Below are 20,261 nucleotides of genomic sequence, written 5' to 3'. Positions count from 1 at the left end.
GAAACTTTTTAAATCTAAACCAAAACCTTTCTCTTAAAAGACTATCAGATTAGATTAAATGTGCAGTTAGTTTGCAGCTCTGTTACTGTTTGGACACTATTACATTTCGCTAATGCTTTGTCGTACTGCTAACTGCGCAGTTATTAAAAATGTGATACTCTATATAAAATTGTGGCCTGCATGTTATACACCCATGATCATGTGTGATAAAAAATATATTTTCGATAATTATTTCGTGTTCAGCAATAAAGTTTATGTTCAGTCGGCTACATCGGTCTAGAAGTCTCTCCTTTGATTGTCATCTTTCTAATTACGCAGCAGATTCTCCAAGTTATTATCATATATACATGTATGTGTGTGTGTAATAATATAAATAAAAACTAAATATCAATAAAAAAGGAATATCAGAATCTAGTTAAGAATGTTTTAATTAAAATTTCATGAAAAGCAAGAATGACTTACAGGATTCCTTTTAGATATAACTTTCACTTCAGCAGATTCTTCAATTTTTGAATTTATCCAAAAAAATCGAAATTCAGTCTGAAATAGTTTTATATTGCAGTTTAATGTACACATTCATACATATTACAACAACACAGAAAATTTTCACATTAAGTCTAAGTTTTATGTTATCAGACAACTGAAATTATTCATACATAAATTCTACAAAGCATTACTAGGAAGAGAAAAAAAAATGCTAGCAATGAAATATCGAATTATATGAGTGCAAAAATGACTTACTTCAGAATCAAAGCAAGGGTGTGAGTTCCAACACATTACATCTAAAATATAATATGTCTTATCTATTTCATTAAAAATGCAATCTAAAAGGCAATAAGCATGCCGCACACCACCACCTAAAATAAATTTTTACATGTAAATGCTTAATTCTAAATAGACTTTGCATTAAAAAAAAAAAAAAAAAGAATAAATAAAGATAAGGTACTTTTACACTAGTTTATTCATTAATAAAATAAAATGTTAATAAAAAAATTAAGAATAATATAAAAATTTGTATTTACTTTTATTCCCACCGGGCAGCAGTGACGGAAAGGTATTCACACGGTATCCACTTTTTGTAAATACTTTTGTATTGCCCTAAAAGTACAAAAATAATAAGAAAAAAACATTATTACTAATTTTTAATTTCAGTGATGACATGGCAAAAAGAAATATTTTAGGTAACAATAAATTACGAATTAAAGTGAATTTTCTGAAATCAGTATGACTTGAATGATGTCAGATACATGCAAACATTTCAGAACCCTTTTCATCTCCTTATAGATAAAATATTATTCATCATTAATATTCATTTGCTTAGTAAACACATATGTTAAATGAATTCACCTATTGTTTCATATTCAGACATGTTTTTCCCTTAAGTGACCCATTCTTTTGCATTATTTTAAAAACAATTTGAGAAAATGTAAAAAACATAAACCTTCTTTAATTAATCTTACAATAATTACTTTCAATTAAAGAGATTATTTTATTTAGACAAACCACATCAGTGTCATCTGACTAAATCCCATCTAAACTTTTCCTAACAAGGAAGGTTTGCCAACTCTAATCAGTATTTTTAAAAAATATGTATATGAACCTGCTCATCTAAAAATACACAATGAAAAAAATAGTAGCTAAAATGTTACACACAAGCAAATAAAAATATGTAAATTATAATGATATTTGATTTTGCAGCATTATTTGGAAATTTTTCAGAATTTTAAAATACTACTTTCTAAATCTAATTCTTAGAATGAAAATATAAAATAATGAACAAACATTAAATGCAGGACCTTAATCTACATGCATTCCTTCATGTACGAGTTTCATTAGTTTATATTTTGCTTATTAAATACGGTTAACAACATGCTTGTTAAGACACAATAACACGCCGAATAAATACTAATTCAGAAGTCAAACAACAAAAATCAGCGTTAATTTACAAATTTTCACAGGACTAGTTTCGATGGTTTTACCGAACCATCATCTTCAGCTGCAAAACCGCAAATGAACAAGATAGGAAATAATGTTTAGATAAGATAAGAAAGCCTGGACAAGAATAAGCAAGTGGCGCCGGCGCCATCTGTTGACGAAACCAGAACTAAAACATAATTTCTCTAAAAGCCGAAGGCAAATTTGGATTGGAATTAGGATCGTTAACTAGAACAGAAAGATTTTTATGAATGTGAAATGCCTCTAGAAAATCCAGTTCTCCAATGGAAGATGTTTTTTGAATAATTTTGGCAGCAGAAAAATTGAAAGTGTGATTTTCGGACCAACAATGTTGAGCAACAGAAAACTTCTGTGTTTCCTTTTTTCTAACATAATCAAAAACCTTCGAGTTGCGTTTCAAGAATTCTGTTAAATTGCAAACTTGCCTTACTTCGGTCCGTGATAAGGGATACACGTCAACAATTGTCCAAAATTGAACATGAACTCTATAAGCTTCATCTGGAACTCGCTAAAACATATCCAAAATTCACTGCCCTTGAACAAAAGTCTTGGTCTAGAACGGAGAATGCAGTTAACCATCATAAAAACACCCTTGCAGTTAAATTCGAAAAACTTCTTTTACAGTCTTCCAGTTCAAGTAGTTCAAAAAATCTTCCCATTGTAAACATCAAGCCAATAGTTAATATTTCTAATGTTAGTCTTTCAGAAGAACAAGAGAGAATTCTAAAATATAATTTTAACTTCTCACAAACCTGTAAACCCTCGATTCCAAAGATTTCGGCTCCTATCGAAAAAGCTTTCAAGTTCAGTAAAGTTTCAGATTCACAGAAAGAAATGATTAGGCATCTTATCGCTCATAATGTGAAATTCAATAATAAACATTTGAAACCAAATCTAACTGCGAGAGAAAGAGCTACAATGCGCGAAATTTATTCTAACCTGGATATTATCATTTCAAAGGCCGACAAAGGTGGCCAGATAGTCGTCATGGATAAGAACACTTACATCGATGGTGTCACTAAACTCTTAAACGAAGGACCATATAATCCGATCCCTAAAGATCATTCACCTTCGGACTTATCCAAAATAAAAACTGCGATCAAATCTTCGCAAATCATTTCAAGCAACTTAAAACATTCGCTTATCCCATCTGTTGCGAATTGTGCCAGATTATATGCTCTTCCCAAAATTCATAAAAGTGGTATTCCTTTCCGCCCTATTGTATCAAATTTAGGTACTGCCTCGTATCCATTAGCTAAATATTTAGTTTCTAGATTTTCCAATCTATTAGACAATAACATTTACACTATAAAAAATTCAATAGAGTTTGTAAAAAAGGTTAAAAACATTTCTCCTCGTAATTTACTCATGGTTTCTTTTGATGTAAAATCATTATTCACCAATGTCCCAGTGGAGGGTGCATTAAGATGTCTAGAAACCAGACTTCGCGAATTTCACTTCTCTTGCATCGAAATTGATGAGCTAATTTCTCTCACTCAACTCTGTTTGAAACAAACACATTTTGTTTTCCAAAATAAATATTACAAGCAAACTGAGGGATTAGCCATGGGAAGCCCCCTCAGTCCCATCCTGGCTGATATCTACATGCATTATTATGAATCAAAATTGTTTGAAACTTTAAACTTCCCGGCATGGTTCCGCTACGTAGACGATACTTTTACCCTGTTTGAAGGTAATAAAGATGATTTAAATAGAGTTCTTTCAACAATGAATTCTATTGATCCTGCTATTCAGTTCACTTTTGAACTTGAGACTTGCAATTCTCTTCCTTTTCTCGACATTCTGGTCACACGTAACACATCCAACTTCAGTACTACAGTTTACCGTAAACCTTCATCGGTTTGCCTTCCACCACACTTTAAATCATGTCATCCGACTAAACAAAAGTTAGCTTCATTTTATTCCTATGTTTTCCGTGCTCTTCAAGTTTGCTCCTCCAAACTAGCCCTTGATGAAGAACTAAATTATTTAAAAGCAATAGCTATTGACAGGGGCTTTTCACCCAACATTATTAATCAAGCAGTTAAAAAATTCTCATCTCAACACACTAAAAGCCACACTCTTATTTTAGGAGATTATAAAAATTCTGTTGTCATTCCCTTCTTTCCATCAATTAGCTATAAAGTTGCACATATTTTGCAGAAATTTAACTTTCGGGTTGTTTACTCTCCCATCAATAAAATTCCAACTTCTATACTCAAGGACCCCATTCTGGATATGAATTCCTGGGGTATTTATAGGATTCCTTGCCAGTGCGGTTTAATTTACGTTGGCCAAACTAAGAGAGCCTTAAAATTTCGCGTCAAAGAACATGAGGCATATGTTAGAAAAAAGGAAACACAGAAGTCTTCTGTTGCTCAACATTGTTGGTCCGAAAATCACACTTTCAATTTTTCTGCTGCCAAAATTATTCAAAAAACATCTTCCATTGGAGAACTGGATTTTCTAGAGGCATTTCACATTCATAAAAATCTTTCTGTTCTAGTTAACGATCCTAATTCCAATCCAAATTTGCCTTCGGCTTTTAGAGAAATTATGTTTTAGTTCTGGTTTCGCCAACAGATGGCGCCACTTGCTTATTCTTGTCCAGGCTTTCTTATCTTATCTAAACATTATTTCCTATCTTGTTCATTTGCGGTTTTGCAGCTGAAGATGATGGTTCGGTAAAACCATCGAAACTAGTCCTGTGAAAATTTGTAAATTAACGCTGATTTTTGTTGTTTGACTTCTGAATTAACATGCTTGTTTTTAATCAGCATTTTTTCACACTTTTACAATAACAGTTCATGCAAGAAGATACATGTTGTTTTATCAAGATAAGCTAAATTAAAAAATCTAAAAAATGAACAAAACGTAATGCATATGAAAAATGTGGTCAGAATTCAGCAAAATTAATTCTGAAAATCGTTTTATAGGAAGATTTTTCAAACTGCAGTGCGCAGCATTTTCGCCATTCTATGCAATTACTTTGTTTGATGCCCCATATTGAATTAAACAAAATATATGTAATTATTTACTACTTGTGAGAACAACTTCGTAGTTGCCCTCCAGAAACCAGTACCTTAGGAAGCTGCCTATGTCACCTATGTTGAAGCCAGCTCTTGCAAATTATATGTTTCAAGTTATTATCACAGTGCTGATTATGAATTAAATGCGTAGCACAGAAATCATCAAAATGATACATTCTGCAATAGTTACATACACCATATGGCATAAAAGTATCAAATTCAGAATTGTAAAAAATTCTGAATCAGCATAATTCATGTGTACAAAAGATACTGCAAGTAAATAAATACAAGTTAACTGTAACATTTTTTTTAATACACTGAATAATTAATAAGCAGTCACTAACATAAGATTAAAATATTTGATAACTTTATTTCAAAATGTAGGATTTCTAGTAAAATACTCAGTGATTTCAATAAAAAAGTGGCATTGTTTGCATTAATTTGAATATTACAAACTTAATACGTAAGCAGTAAATAAAAAAAAATTATGGCAGTTACGTATTATCCTATCGACCGTGAAAGTTGGCTACCATCAAACCATAAAAGCTGGCAACAATCCCACCAGAGTTATCTTTCCTATGATATTCTGAAGGAACTAACTCCTCTTTATTTAATAAACAGTCAATGTTCCACCCAATTTGTTTCTGTGTTTTGAAAAAGGCTTAACACCAGCCTTTATCTTTTTGAATCACAGGCTTGGAAATGCCAAAATGAGATACTTGAAACAGTCTCCTTCAATTCATAAAGCTTTAACAAAATTGCTTCCTGACTCCCAGTTTTACATGCACAGGTGGAAATGTACTATTCTTTCTGTCAGCTTCAGGTCAGATCTTGATGGCCAATCTGACTGCACCCAATGCTTCTCACAAGCTTTGCTATCCAACATACTTGGATATATTTGGTATATCTACACTGCTGGCCAAGGAGGAAGCGGACCATTTTAAGGTCAACACAGATGATCCATTTGTGCATTCTTCCAAGATCTTCAGGTTCAAAATCTTGGTCATTGGGCTCAATTTGATATTGATCAGAATCGTTTTCCTGTATTTCTAAAATGGGTATTTTTTATTTTTTTTAAATCTGGTACTGGGAATTCAGCTGAGGCACTGGACATATAGCTGATAATAAACTAGGATACTTAATTTTATACTTGTTTTTCTTGTTATATCCTCACGTTTTCACTTTACAAAAATAACAATCACTTGAGTGATGTTTGGGCTCTCCACAAATCATAACGAAATTTAGTACATTCCCTACATCCAGATCCATAAACTCATAATTCACTGCTAGCCAAAAAGGAAGCATAACATTTTAAAGTCAATAGTTGATCCACTAGTGCAGGTGTTCTCTTCATCCATATCTGTAAACTCTTCGCACACTGCTTGCACACTTTGTGAGGAGCCAATGATTTATCTTGATCATCAGTTTTCACTTTAAAACAGGCAAAATACAGGGTGATCTTTTTTAAAGTGACAGTGTTTGGAGCGCCCTGTAGTGCTATCTAATAGCCGAAATGGTACCAAACTTGGTATTTAGACTACATGGGACTACAAAACATGGGTATTTAGACTACAAAACATGGGAAAAAGGATTCCATGAAAAAATAATATTAGTTCCAAAAATCGCTGCTAAGGCATTTTGTAGCGCTGCTGTAGCTTACAATAATGAGAATAAGCATAAAAAATGGGTATCAAAGAAAAATGCAAATGTTGTGCGATGACAGCACCAGTGATAGGGGCTATAAAAGCAAGTAGTGACAAATAATCTCAGCTGAAGCAAACGAGCTCCAGCAGACATCCCTCTCACGTTACCGGAACGTGCGTTACTGGTGAAGCTGTATTACATGAATCAATGTAATGCATCCGCAGCTCTTCGGGAATTTCGAACCAGAAAAAAATTACAAAAGGGACTTTTATCGCTGAATGGTCTTAAGAAATTCGAGGAAATGGGGTCACTGACCATTCGCGCTGGGAGAGGACGTCAACCAGTATCAGAAGATGTAATAACTGATGTGGCAACTGCAATTGTTGAAGGATTGCAGGGAACCATTGCTGGTACTAGTAGCGCCCGGGGTGTAGCTCGAAAATTGGACATGAATTATTCCACGGTATGGAGAGTTTTGTGGCGCATTATTGGATTTCACCAATACAAAATCAGCCGCTTGCACGAAACCAAGTGATTACGATAAGCGAGTGACATTCGCTCTTCATTTCTTACCAGGGTAGAAATTGATGATGCTTTTCCATGAAATATTCTGTGGGAAGATGAGTGCCATTTTTATCTCAAGGGTCCGTAAACACACAAAATACTAATAGCCGAATTTGGGCTTCTGAGCAGCCCCACACCGTGCACGAAATCCCATTAAATTCCCCAAAAGTCACTGTTTGGTGTGGTTTCACAGCTGAATTCGTAATTGGGCCATTCCTTTTTGAGACCATCATTCCGAAAGGACCCCAAATGTGCACCATAAATGCAGAAAGGTACCACAAAATGCTGCAAACGTTTGTTATTCCACAACTTCAGCAAAAAAACTGTCTCCAACAGACAATCTTTAGGCAGGATGGTGCTCTGCCACACATTAATAATATAGTAAACCAGCTGTTGCGCCAAAACTTCACTGATGATAAGAGTCATAAGTCGCAGTTTTCCAGTTGCATGGCCGCCTCATTACCCTGACCTCACGCCACGCGATTTTTGGCTCTGGGGCTATTTGAAATCTCACGTTTATGTTGGTGGAGTATCAAATTTGTCTATTCTAAAGGACAACATAACAAAGACAGTGTGGAATATTCCTTGTGATATGTTACATACGGCTGTGGAGAACGTTGTGCACAGAATGCACGGTGTTATTTCTGAGAATGGTGCTCACATTGAATGTGGTCTTATTCCTCACCGGGGAAGTTAACGTAGTAAATAAACATTAATAATTTAACTGTACTATTGTATGTCTTGATTGGTCTAAATACCAAGTTTGGTGCCATTTCGGCTATTAGATCGCGCTACAGGGCGCTGTCACTTTAAAAAAGATCACCCTGTATGCTTGCTAGATAAATGTACTGATGTTTATCCTTTGACTAGGAATTGTAAAACTGCCACATATAGAATAAAACAAATTAGGGTTTGGTTTATGCGATTACAAAGACTGGAAGCCTATCTGCCTAACGGAAGGGATTCCTTTGTGGAAGACTTTCTAAGGAAAACTGGCTTGTATACATGTTACACATGGAGAAAACCCTAAAAACGTCCCTGCAGCCAGCCTGATCACGGAATTCGAACCTCAGACCAAACTACGAGTGTTCAGCAACTTTACTACTCAGCCGCTGGTGGGCCAAAACAAATTAGGTCTGTTTAAAAGCACATGTGCAAACTATCAGAGGCAGATATAAGGAAAGGTCTCAGATTAAAAATAAATAAAAATTAAACACTGCTAACCTTAAACAAGAACTTCCAAGTCCATGCCAATAGGAGATCAGTAGTTCTTCCTATGATCCACACTCGATGCCATGGAGAGCAGTCACATTCACATAAGGTGTAGAGAAAAAAAAACTTCACTGGTAAAAGAAAACTAACTACAGTTTTCAAATCAGTATGCCTATTTAACTCAAACAGCTCAGAAAATGAACTCAACAGAAATTGTATTGAAAATTGTTTCCCAGCATAATTAATATGCCTAATATATTTTACACCTTTTATGTTTTTACAAATAGAAATAATTAGTTTATTATCTTTAAGCATATGAAATAAGCAGCCTCTGTAGGGAGCTTTCAAAGGAAACTTGCTCATGTTAATGTCACAAATGAGGGAAACAATGAAAACAATATAATGCCACAAACAGAATTCACAGCAAACTAGTTTTTTTTAGTCTTTCACCATTTGGTCATTGGTCAGTACACATCTCTAGAAGTTTGAAAATCCCCATGCTTAAAACATGTATGTGACGAAATTTTGAGTTTGTCATAAATGATAATTATAATGATAGTTAAATAGTTACAATGAAGATACAGCCATAACTAGTTGATACCATTTTAAAACATTCCTGAAAATGCACACTGGTGCAAGATGGGCACTATAACTATAAGAGCACATTCACATACTTGTAGTATTATAACTAGTGATGAAGAGAAATGGCAGACAAGATATTAGCTGTATACATGCAAATGTTAGAAGAAAAGATATGCTATGGATACCAGATTAACACTAGTTAACTTCAATTTAATTATAACTGGATAAAAGATTTATTTCCACTTTCGCCATTAAGTGCACATTCATGTTAGTGTTACATAAGAATCATTGGACAGGGATTTATTTCGAAATGATACATTTCATGATGATTTATTAAAAGTATGTGATGCTTTTTTAGGGTAGGCAGAAGAAATTACCAGATTAAAAGAGAGACAAAAAAAGAGAGGCTGTTACAAATTAAACATATTTTTTTATCTTGCACATATTAAGAAATTAAGAAAATAATAGTGATGAAATTATTATTAAGACTTGGGCTTTCAGGATGACTAATTTTTGAATTCGTAGTTGAAACATAGATGTTTCACAAAACTTAATCCCTTTTCCTTCAAATTTTAATTAACATTTTTTTCATAAGAATGAACTATTTTAAAATCATCATTAGAAATTTATTCCAAGAAAAAAAATTTCAGTATCTTTGTAGCAAAATATTTCCTGAAGCATATCCCAGAATACCACAATGTATAATAAGAATTTTTTTCATTTCACTGAATTACACTACAGAATTAAATAAACATAATTTCAACTAAGCAAATCTATATTTAGTTATAATCATTAAAAGAAAACTATTATACAAATTAGGGAATTTTAGAGATATAACTGAAAAGTTAGCAAAATTAATAAAAATGACATTTTGGTAATATTATTATCTAGAATAAAAACTTCCAGTATTGGTAATAAATAAATATACATGACATTTTTTGAAGAAAATTATTAATCAATAAAATTTTATGTTAAAAATTGTAAATCAGTATTAATAGACAGACATAAGATATTGCAAAATATATTTCTTGAAAAGAAATTTATGGCATAAAATTATTTCAAATCACTGTATTACTATAAATCAAATAAATAACCCTTAGCAACTACACAATAATATTTAAGTTACATACCCCAGATGAAACAACAAGGCATCGCTTTCCGACAGGGCAAAGCATTAGGAACCACTGACTTTCCAAATCAGAGGGTATTTCAACAAGCCATTCTGAATACATCAGCTAGATAAAATAATAAATATTCATATAATTAATGTTTAATTTTCATATACTGCCTAAGCACTATTTTATTTAATATCTATAAGTTTAATTAGATAACACATGAAAATCATTATTTATCTTTATTTATTTATTTTCAACTTCAAAATTTACCTTTCATACAAAAAGTAATATATTACATGATCAGCATTTTAAATGCTAAGTTAAGCTTTTCAATTTCAAGAACATAACACATAATAAATGAATACATATTAATTTCTTCTCTAGCAAACTAAAAATGTAAATGTGTCTAGCAAAAAATTCAGCCCTCCATAGAGGAGCAAAAAAAAAAAAAAAAAAAAAAAAAAAAAAAAATTTTTTTATAAAAAACCAGTCTTTAGAATATATATCTTCAAAAATTTTAAAAATATTTTTAAAAAATTATATACCTTCCACACACACAAAATATATTAACCACTAGCGCTAAAAAGCTTTTGTCTCAAACCACGAGCCATGTGAACACCACGTTGATAGGCATTTATCCCAAAAATGAAAATAACGTGGTGCACACATCACCTAACGAGATTGTTTATTTGAGTTACAGCTCTGGATTGCACTCGCAGAGGCGGAGCGGCGTAAATGAGACACTTTACTGCTTGTTATATTGCAGCGCACGGCACCACAACCATGAAGTTTAGTCGTAGCGCAAGTGGTTAAAAGATAATATATTAAATTTCAATTTATCACTCACAAAATACTAAGTTTTTAGATTTTAAGATACCAAAATTAAAATTTTCAAATTATTCATAATTAACTTTAGTATTGTTACGAAATATACAGGCACGGTGAAATGGCTTTCCTACAAAGCAGTTTTATGGTTGCCATATTTGGCGAGAAATCGCCCATTTGGCGACAAGCCATGGATGGATGGAGAACCTTCTGGAATGAATTCTTACTGGTTTAGCCCACAATGTTCTCGAACACAAGGCGAAAGCTATATAAACCCTGCTGGTCCGCAGTCAGTATGTGCTTCATCGAGAGGGCGAGTTAGAGTGCTTCGTCTGGAGAGCGAGTTAGCATTGAGTGTGCCTCATCTAGTCAGCTGTGTGGAGTTGATCAAGTTCACAGCTGCGCAGCGAGTGACAAGTGGGTGGGTCGTCGAGTGCACCGAAGGAGTCTCGTAGTGTATCGCATTGTCGAGAGAGCGTGTTGAGCTCCGGGAACGACTGAACCGAAGAGTCGTGAGCTGTGCTCTGTGTGTCGTTGATTGCATTGCAAGTTGCAGCGTGGAGTGTCTCGAGAGTACGTGGAGTTCCGAGAACAGCTCCCGAAGAAGAGTCGGGAGCTGTACTCTAGAGCTTTGCCGTGAAGCTGTCTCTACCGTGATAGCCTGATAACTTGGAGGCTGTGTCGCTGATCGTGTCTGCGTGTTTATAGTATTTCATCGATGACTGTAAAAGTGTTTTGGAGCTGTCCTGATTAATATTGGTAAATGAAGTGTGTTTCGATACTTTGTCAAGTGTCGTCGTTATTCATTCGAAATCCACACGAACCCCGTACGAATGTGAAGGAAGAAAATAACCTAACAGTATAATTTTTTTATTGATTTTAAGTATTACTAACATGGAGATTTCCAATGAGAGGGGAAAAAAATTAAAGAATGAAAAGAGTAAATACTATCATAAAAATCAGAAAAGAAATTATTATGAAAAAAAAAACATCAAGAAAAAAAAATCTAAGCATAGAAAACACAAACACATGAACAATATATATAAGGGGACCACAAATAAATCTGGCTTATTCAGAACACTCTGTAACTACAATGTTTTCTAAAATGCAGAATAATTCGAAAATTTGTAAATAGGAAATTCAAAGGATGGGTAAAAGATTCCTGGAAAAAAAAAAAAAAAAAAAAAGTCCGTTAGCGAACACATTACAGCCAAAATTCTTGAAAAGACATATAATATATAACTACAGAGTATTATAACATTTTCAAGCATTATAGCATTTAAAACTGTTATTTTTATACTTTTCAGCTGTAAATCATACTTTGCAGCAGACAATATAAATAATGATATTGCAGCACCGCATGTGAAGAAGAGAACAATCTGATTTGCATAAGTTCTGAGTATAAAAAGGAGGAGACCAAGTGAGTAACATTTTCTTTCAGTAGCAGTCACTATTAGTTTAGCATAACATACTGTGACAAGGTCGCATAGATATTCTTTGTCTGGTTGTCCAGGGGACTGATTTCGAATGCAATGGTACCTCTTCACACCACAGTAGAAATCTTGTAGCAATGAGGTCCCTTTGTTAAGGACTCTAGTTTCAGCCTAAAAGGTCACTCCAAAGGTTGGAGGAAATAAAGAAGCCTTTCACTCTAGAGTCAGAATGATTGTTAGATATAAGTGGATCCCCCCCCCCCCCCGAGTTCAGCAGAGGTTACAACACTGTGAATTAGTAAAGTTTTGGCAGCGAGAAAGGAAGGTGGTTTTCTGAGAAGAGCCAGGACCTTTCTGCTGGAGCTATGGACATTTTGGCTCCCTAGAACTATCACTCCTCCTGTATGTTGTTGACCGTGCACATTCCTGTTTAACAATTTCTGAAATTACGGGACTGAATGTATCTAGGTCCCCTATTGTCATGAACTGCAACTGCTAATTTTTTTTATTTTATTAAAATTCATGTTATTGTTCGAACTTGAGTAAGAAGTTCATTTCAACCCTGTTTTACAACACGGGGTTTGTGTAGCGGTTTCCGCCATACACAACAGCAATATTATAATTGGTGGTAGCATTTAGGGATTATTCCTGAAAGTAAATTTAAGAATAAACTTCTTGCCTGTGGACTTCAGTTAACATCATGTGTTGTTAAATTACAGAAATAGTTTCTCAGTCAACAAGATAATATGTTAACCACTTGCACAATGACTAAACTTCACAGTTGCGGTGCCGCGCGCTACAATATAACAAGCGGTAAAGTGTCTCATTTACGCCGCTTCGCGTCTTTGAGTGCAGTCCAGAGCTGTAACTCGAGAAATAAACAATCTCGTTGTTAGGCGACATGTGCACCACATTATTTTCATTTTTGCGATAAATGCCTATCGACGTGGTGTTCACGTCAATCGCGGTTTGAGACAAAAGCATCTCATCATCTTTTTAGCGCAAGTGGTTAAGTAGAAATGTAGCAACCCCGTAATGGTTGTGGGTGCATTACAGCAGGGCAGAATTTGGCTTTTGAAATTCATCCTTTCTTGTGGCTGCTGCTTATAAACCATTCTTAAGTAACTGTGATAATATTTTTTCTGAATGTGTGCCTTCCTTGGATGAACTTTTTCTCTGAATTTTATCCTAGTAAAGTGAGCTTTTCCCAAATTTATGCAATTCTCTGATCTTAAACAAACTGTTAAGTTAAAACAGATGAATGTGTACATGGGAGAACAGCCAGGAAAGAGTAACTATTTCATTATGAATGCTTCTTGCATTTTTTATTTATTGTCATTTTATGTAATTTGTTCAGATTTCTATCCTGATTGTTTCTAGCATTTTTAATTTCGTTAATTTGCTGCAGTTTTAAATAATTTTTAGTGCTCCACCTTTTTTTTGAAAATGGCTACTGTTTCTGACATTTGAGGTTAGCAAAAAATTAGTCAGCGATGACTGGCGACTTTGAAGGAGAGTTGGGTGGATAATCAGAGAAAACCAATTTTTCTTTCTTCGATTTGCAGCATTTTTTGAAAATGAAAATATAACACAAATATTAAAAAAAACTTTTTATGTTTCTAACTGAAATTTAAGATGAAGAATACAAAATGATCATCAATAATTTTACTCATAAATATACTTTACTCTTTTTCATAATGAACATCTTTTGCTTGTCATAGGAAACACAGTTACATGCTCTGATAATAAATATCTATAACAAAACATATGTCTAACATATTGCTTGAAGGTTGGTATTTGCTTAAAAGATAAACATGCAACTTAATATGTTTTGAATACAATAAAAATGATGAATAGCATTAGTTATGAGACATGCCTTATTTTTTAACATAATTCAAATTGCATAGCTTCCCCTTCCCATGAAGGTAGTAGCTTCCTTCACTTGCTAAACACAAACAATTCTAAAACATCTGGCATGAACATAAAGGCAGCTAGAGGAGATAGAAATAAACAAATTTTGTAATGGAATCTATTTGTGGAAAGAGGGATGTGTAGGTGCTGGCATCTAAGGAAGGTATAAATAACAGGTGTAAGAAATAGAGATGAAGTCAACAGAAACACTTTAATGATTTAGTTTTTTTATAATGCATGGTTGAAAATATGACCATGAACAATAATACACGATTTACAATAGCAATGCATGAATTGCCATACATTAGCAAAGATCTCACACATCTCATGAATATAGCAAATGACAATCTAGCCACTAGACCTTCAGTGGACTCAATGGTACTTCCAGAGATGATTCTTTTTATTATGATCCCAGAAGAAGAAACCCATGCATGTCTAATCTGATGATCATGATGACCAAAGTCTAATCTGATCACCCTGATGATATCCACCTAGTCCAACCCAAAGGGGGACATTTTGTGACATCTTTCCCCTACTCACACCTCAACTGCAAACAAAGAATGATCCATTCTTTTACAGCTCTCAGTTAAAACACTCCAATGTTTGGCAATTTTGCAACTGACATAGCTACTCAGAATTTTTTTGTCTATACATCCTCTGAGCTGCTGCTCCACTTTTATCTGCAACCTTACAGATAAAATGCATGATGTCTAACTTTGCATTCATATAGCAATGAATAATGCTTGAATTCTTCATGGGAATTCGCAATTTAAGCCTGTTTACTTTTTTCCTACTACTCTTATCAGCACCTTCTAGCACTTTGATATTTAAAGGCAGACATTCCCTTACAAAAGCTGATTATTTCAGACTTTTCTACCTGCCTTGTCATCTATTTTTGAATCACTCTGTAACTGCATTAAATCCTTCCTAATATCTGGTTATTATAAATGCTTACAAACTGCTGATTCTGAACCAGGGACAGTGACTGTACCTCAGAAAAAAAAAAAGTAGAATAAAATATCATTTGGAATAATTAGTATAATCCATTAACTAACATAGATGAAAGGGGAAAAAATTACGGGTATAAAATAAGCAATATGAAAAATTCATTTATCAGTTTGCACAAATATGGGAGGAAAATTATAAATCTTTATCTTCTAAACATGTAACATAATTACATCAGAGGACAAAATCCTCAAAAAAAAATTTTTTTAATTTATTTAATGTGTAAACACTTGATTGGGTTATTTTATAAAAAATTCAATAAAGATAACTGAAAAATGGTAAATTTTTTTATTTTGTTGTGCATTTTACAAATACTTATGATGACAACTGTTTCATTAACATGTCAATCCGCATTGAAGTTTTGATATCTGAACTGGCATCATAATATGCTCCAACATGATTTAACCCTTTGCAGCACAGTGTGTCTGGTTTGACACACCTAAAAATTTCCTTTTGTATACACAGAAAAATTGAATGAAAAATGATTTATATGTTACTATAGGTTACTCTGAAACTTCTTTATTTATAGTAGATGGCACCTCAACACAAACCAGTTCATATATTTAAGACATGTTTAGTTTTTTATAACCCTCATTTTTCAAAGATATCTTTCAGATTTTTTTTAGGGTATAAAAGAAATTATTTGAAAAGAAATTTCTATGTTATTTTTTTAGCTGTATTCCAATCTCCTTATTCTATATTAGTTTTAAATTTTTACCTTGAAATCTTGCTTAAATCAAAGGGCGAACACTAGGTGAGCACAGACCGGGCTCACCAATAATCGAGAGCAACCGAGAGTCTGTATTCTTTGTTTCTCCACATCTCATTGGTCAGTTCATTGACAACAATGCTCGTTTCAGCACTCTTTTTGAAGCTCTATTCAATCAGTGTGCCACTTTGGGCACACCCACAGAATTAAAACGATAAGTGCTGTCTTCACAAATTTTGTGTACTCCTTTAGGCCTAATTAGACTACCTACCTTTTTTTTTCATCAAAACTCCGACTTTAAAAGGTAGCGTGCCGGAAAGGGTAAAATTAATTTTAATTCTTTTACAACAAACTTTGCTAGTTTTAAATAAAAAAAAAATCTATGGGCAAATACTCTTTTCCTGTGTCTCAAACAAAAAGGATCCTCAGTAAATATAGTATATCTTGTTTCTTGTGAAATTTTATGAAATAAATTAAGGAATTTTATAATTCTTTAAGATCTGATGCAGTGTTTGATAAATTTTACTAAGATATATTAATCTATAAAATTGAAATGTTAATCAAAACTAATGGTATTTTAGCATCTTACTGAAAATTTTTAGTTGTATAATGATGCAAGTATATCCTTCTTTTCCTATTAGGTATGTTTTTCAACATAGTTTTAAACAATTTTATTGCAATAAAAATTTTGCCATATGCCAAAACAATTCTATCAACTGATTAATCACGTAAAAAAGAAAACAGTATCATTTCAACAAAATCCAATATATATGTCTTACACAATATCAAATTCACATTATATGGAGTTTCCTTGAATCGGTAACAGTTTTAAGAAAAATCATACATTTATAATAAGGATGATATTGTTGAACTAACAAATGGGTGGCAAAGAATGATATTTATGAAAAATTTATTGCTCTCTTGAAATTGAAAGAATTAATACAGTCAAAAGTCGTTAATTCGGACACCTATAATCCGGAATGATCTATAATCTGGACCTCAAAGCTAAAAACTTTCTGCGCATGCATAGCGTTCATGCATGCGCATAGGCATTTACGCGTGCGCGTAAGACCTTTACGGCTGCGAATATACGTGTGCGCATGCGTATAATACGTTTATGCATACGCCTTTAATGTATAACGGACGGTATAAGCTAAGCTAAAATTATCTAATTCAGCTAATGTTGCAGATTGCATTGTTCCTTAATCTTTGAATTGGATCCGGCTTATTATTTTTTGCAGACTGTTAGAGCAATTTTATAAAAGTAAGCTTGAACTTTCGATTATGTCAAATAGAATTTCCGATATATATTTACTAATATGTAAAGGATCTACAAAGTGAAAGTATCTTTCGAAGTCCATTAAACAGAAAGTGGAATTGCTGCAAAAAATGGATAAAGGCATATCTTTTGATTATCTAATCATTCCGGAATATGTTTATCAACTTCACGCTGCTCTGCGGGGGGAGGGAAACGACGCGGCGCGCAATGAATTGTAAGTTGATCTGTCAGCACTATCCTCATCTTCAGAGCAGATGTTTTTATTTTATTTGGCTTATAATTCTTTACTAAATGTAGTATTTCATCTCGATGTACTCGGTCTTTGATATGATTTAAATAAAAATCCTTGTCATTATAATTCGCTTCCGATAGCGAAGAAAGTAACATGAATTATTGAAATTATTAATGAATTATTGAAAAATATTATTGAAAACGAAAAAATTTCGATTGACAAATTAGTCGGTATTCTCGACACAGCAATTATAGGACTTGAACAGCGAAACTTTGTAACTAAACAAGAAATTATGTCTGTTTAATAGAATTAAAGAGATAGTATTATCACATGAAACAAAGCAACTTAAACAGCTTACATTGAAAGAAATGTTTAATAAAGTAAACAAATAAATATTTAGCTTTTTCTTTTTGTAAATTTTGACATAACATATAGGTGAATCGTTTGATGATTTCTTAACCGATTTAAAGAAATTAAGTAGCAACTGTGGATTTGCAGAATTAAAAGATAGTTTAATAAGGGATAGAATAGTAAGTGGAATTCTAAATAAAAATATCAAAGATAGATTATTAAGGGAAGATCAGTTAACATTGGAGAAATGTATTAAAATGTGTAAAGCTTCTGAATTAGCAGAACTTCAGCTGAAAACTTTAACTGAAGAAAATAAAATAGAAGCTATCAAACATAATAAATTTCGACCTTCAGAGGAAAAAAGTCAGCCTTGTAAGAAAGACTTTCATGTAAAACAAAAGCGACAAAGTACTACTTCTTCAAACTATCAAGGAAATAAGTACAATAATCCAAAACCATGTAGAAAATGTGGAACTTTTCATAAGTTATACAACTGTCCTGCTTATAATAAGATTTGCTTGTACTGTAAAAAGAAAAATCACTTTTCTAAAATGTGCACTTTTAAAAATGTTAATGTTGTACAGAATAATTTAGAGCATGAGTTACATAATAATGGTAATGAATATATTTTAGGGTCGGTAGAAGATATAAATCCATTTTCTAAAAATAAAACCGAATGGTTTGAAAAACTAAAAGTAAACATATCTAAATATTTATTTGTTAAGTTGGATACTGGAGCTCAGTATAATGTGCTACCATTGCCTAAATTTAAACAATTAAATTTATGAGAGAAATGTTTGACTAAATCAAAAGTCACTTTAAATAATTACAATGGTGCTACAATTGATGTAGTTGGAAAATGTTAATTATTATGTGAAACATCGAAAGGGGACAAGGATGAAATAAAATTTCAAGTTGTAGCATGTGATAAAACTGTTCCAGCTATTTTAGGTTTACCTACATTGCAAAAATTAAACTTAATACAAAGGATTTGTACAGTAAATCCTGATTCTAATGAAAAGTTACCAGAACTTTTAAAAGGATATCAAGATTTGTTTAAAGGAACTGCGAACTTATCTGGACATACATATCATATTAAATTAAAACCAGGAGCTGTTGGTAAAATAGAACCCTGTAGGAAAATTCCACTTAGCTTATTAAATCCATTAAAAAAGGAATTAGCAAGAATGGAAAAAGATGGTATTATAAAGAAAGTTAACCAACCAACAGAATTCGTGAATTCATTAGTGGTAGTAAGGAAAAATGATGGAAATTTAAGAGTGTGTTTAGATCCTCAGCACCTTAACCAAAATATACTGAGAGAACATTATCACATACCAACCTTTGAAAAAATTTCATCTCAAATGCCAAATGCAAAGGTCTTTAGTATTTTAGATGCAAACAAAGCATTTTGGCAAATTAAACTGTCAGATTCAAGTTGTGAATTTACTACATTTAACACTCTTTGGTAGATATTGTTTTTTGAGGTTGCCATATGGACTGAGTTCATCACCAGAAGTTTTCCACAGAAGTTTTTCTGAAATTTTTAGTGATTTAGAAGGAGTTCAAATATATATAGATGACTTATTAGTTTGGGGTAAAGATAAAAAAGAAGATGATTCAAGATTAAAGAAGTTGTTGGACAGAGCCAGAGAAAAGAATGTTAAATTAAATTTAAATAAATGTAAATTTGGGCTGAATGAAGTGAAATATATGGGACATATATTTTCTAAAGATGGTTTAAAACCAGATGAAGACAAAATTAAGGCTATTCTAGATATACAACCACCAAAAAATGTGAAAGAATTAGAAACTTTACTAGGAATGATTACATATGTTTCTAGATTTATACCTAATGTATCAGAATTGACATCATGCTTAAGAAATTTGTTGAAAAAACAAGTTATCTGGAACTGGAATGCAACACATGAAAAAGCATTTAGAAGACTAAAAGATGTCTTGGTAAATAAACCAGTTTTACAGTATTATGATATAAACATGCCAGTAGTTTTATCTGTAGATGCATCTCAAGAAGGACTAGGAGCAGTCTTACTGCAGAATAATTTACCAGTGGCATATGCATCTAAGGCATTAACAGATACACAGAAGAATTATGCTCAAATTGAAAAGGAAACTTTAGCTATTGTATTTGCGTGTGAGAAATTTCACCAGTATATATTTGGAAAAAATATTACTGTGGAAAGTGATCATAAACCACTGGAATCAATTTTTAAAAAGCCATTAAATAAATGCCCTGTAAGACTACAAAGAATGCGTATAAGATTACAGCCATATCAGTCTGAGGTAAAATATAAACTAGGAAAAGAACTTTTTATAGCGGATGCATTATCAAGATCATTTACTGATAAAGGATCTGATTTCTTTGAAGGAGAAATAGAAGCTCATGTTGGATT

The 20,261-nt window shown here is 32.8% G+C and overlaps 1 protein-coding gene across 1 annotated transcript in view; it reads right to left on the bottom strand.

Annotated features, from left to right (window-relative positions):
* Nucleotides 1-20,261, bottom strand: part of Snup (snurportin-1) — a 56,928-nt gene that overhangs the window by 19,419 nt on the left and 17,248 nt on the right. Inside the window, exons 4-7 of the mRNA XM_035363572.2 lie at nt 10,118-10,222; nt 1,023-1,098; nt 742-857; nt 463-540 (exon numbers count right to left, since the gene is read on the bottom strand). Coding sequence (XP_035219463.1) covers nt 463-540; nt 742-857; nt 1,023-1,098; nt 10,118-10,222 — 375 coding nt within the window. The remainder of the gene's footprint in view (nt 1-462; nt 541-741; nt 858-1,022; nt 1,099-10,117; nt 10,223-20,261) is intronic.

The sequence above is a fragment of the Stegodyphus dumicola genome, chromosome 4 (genome assembly GCF_044657685.1).
Source record: "Stegodyphus dumicola isolate Sdum_Otavi_A_Nest chromosome 4, ASM4465768v1".
Classification (NCBI taxonomy): domain Eukaryota; kingdom Metazoa; phylum Arthropoda; class Arachnida; order Araneae; family Eresidae; genus Stegodyphus; species Stegodyphus dumicola.
The sequence above is the reverse complement of the archived record's forward strand: the minus strand, read 5'-3'. Positions and strand labels throughout refer to the sequence as shown.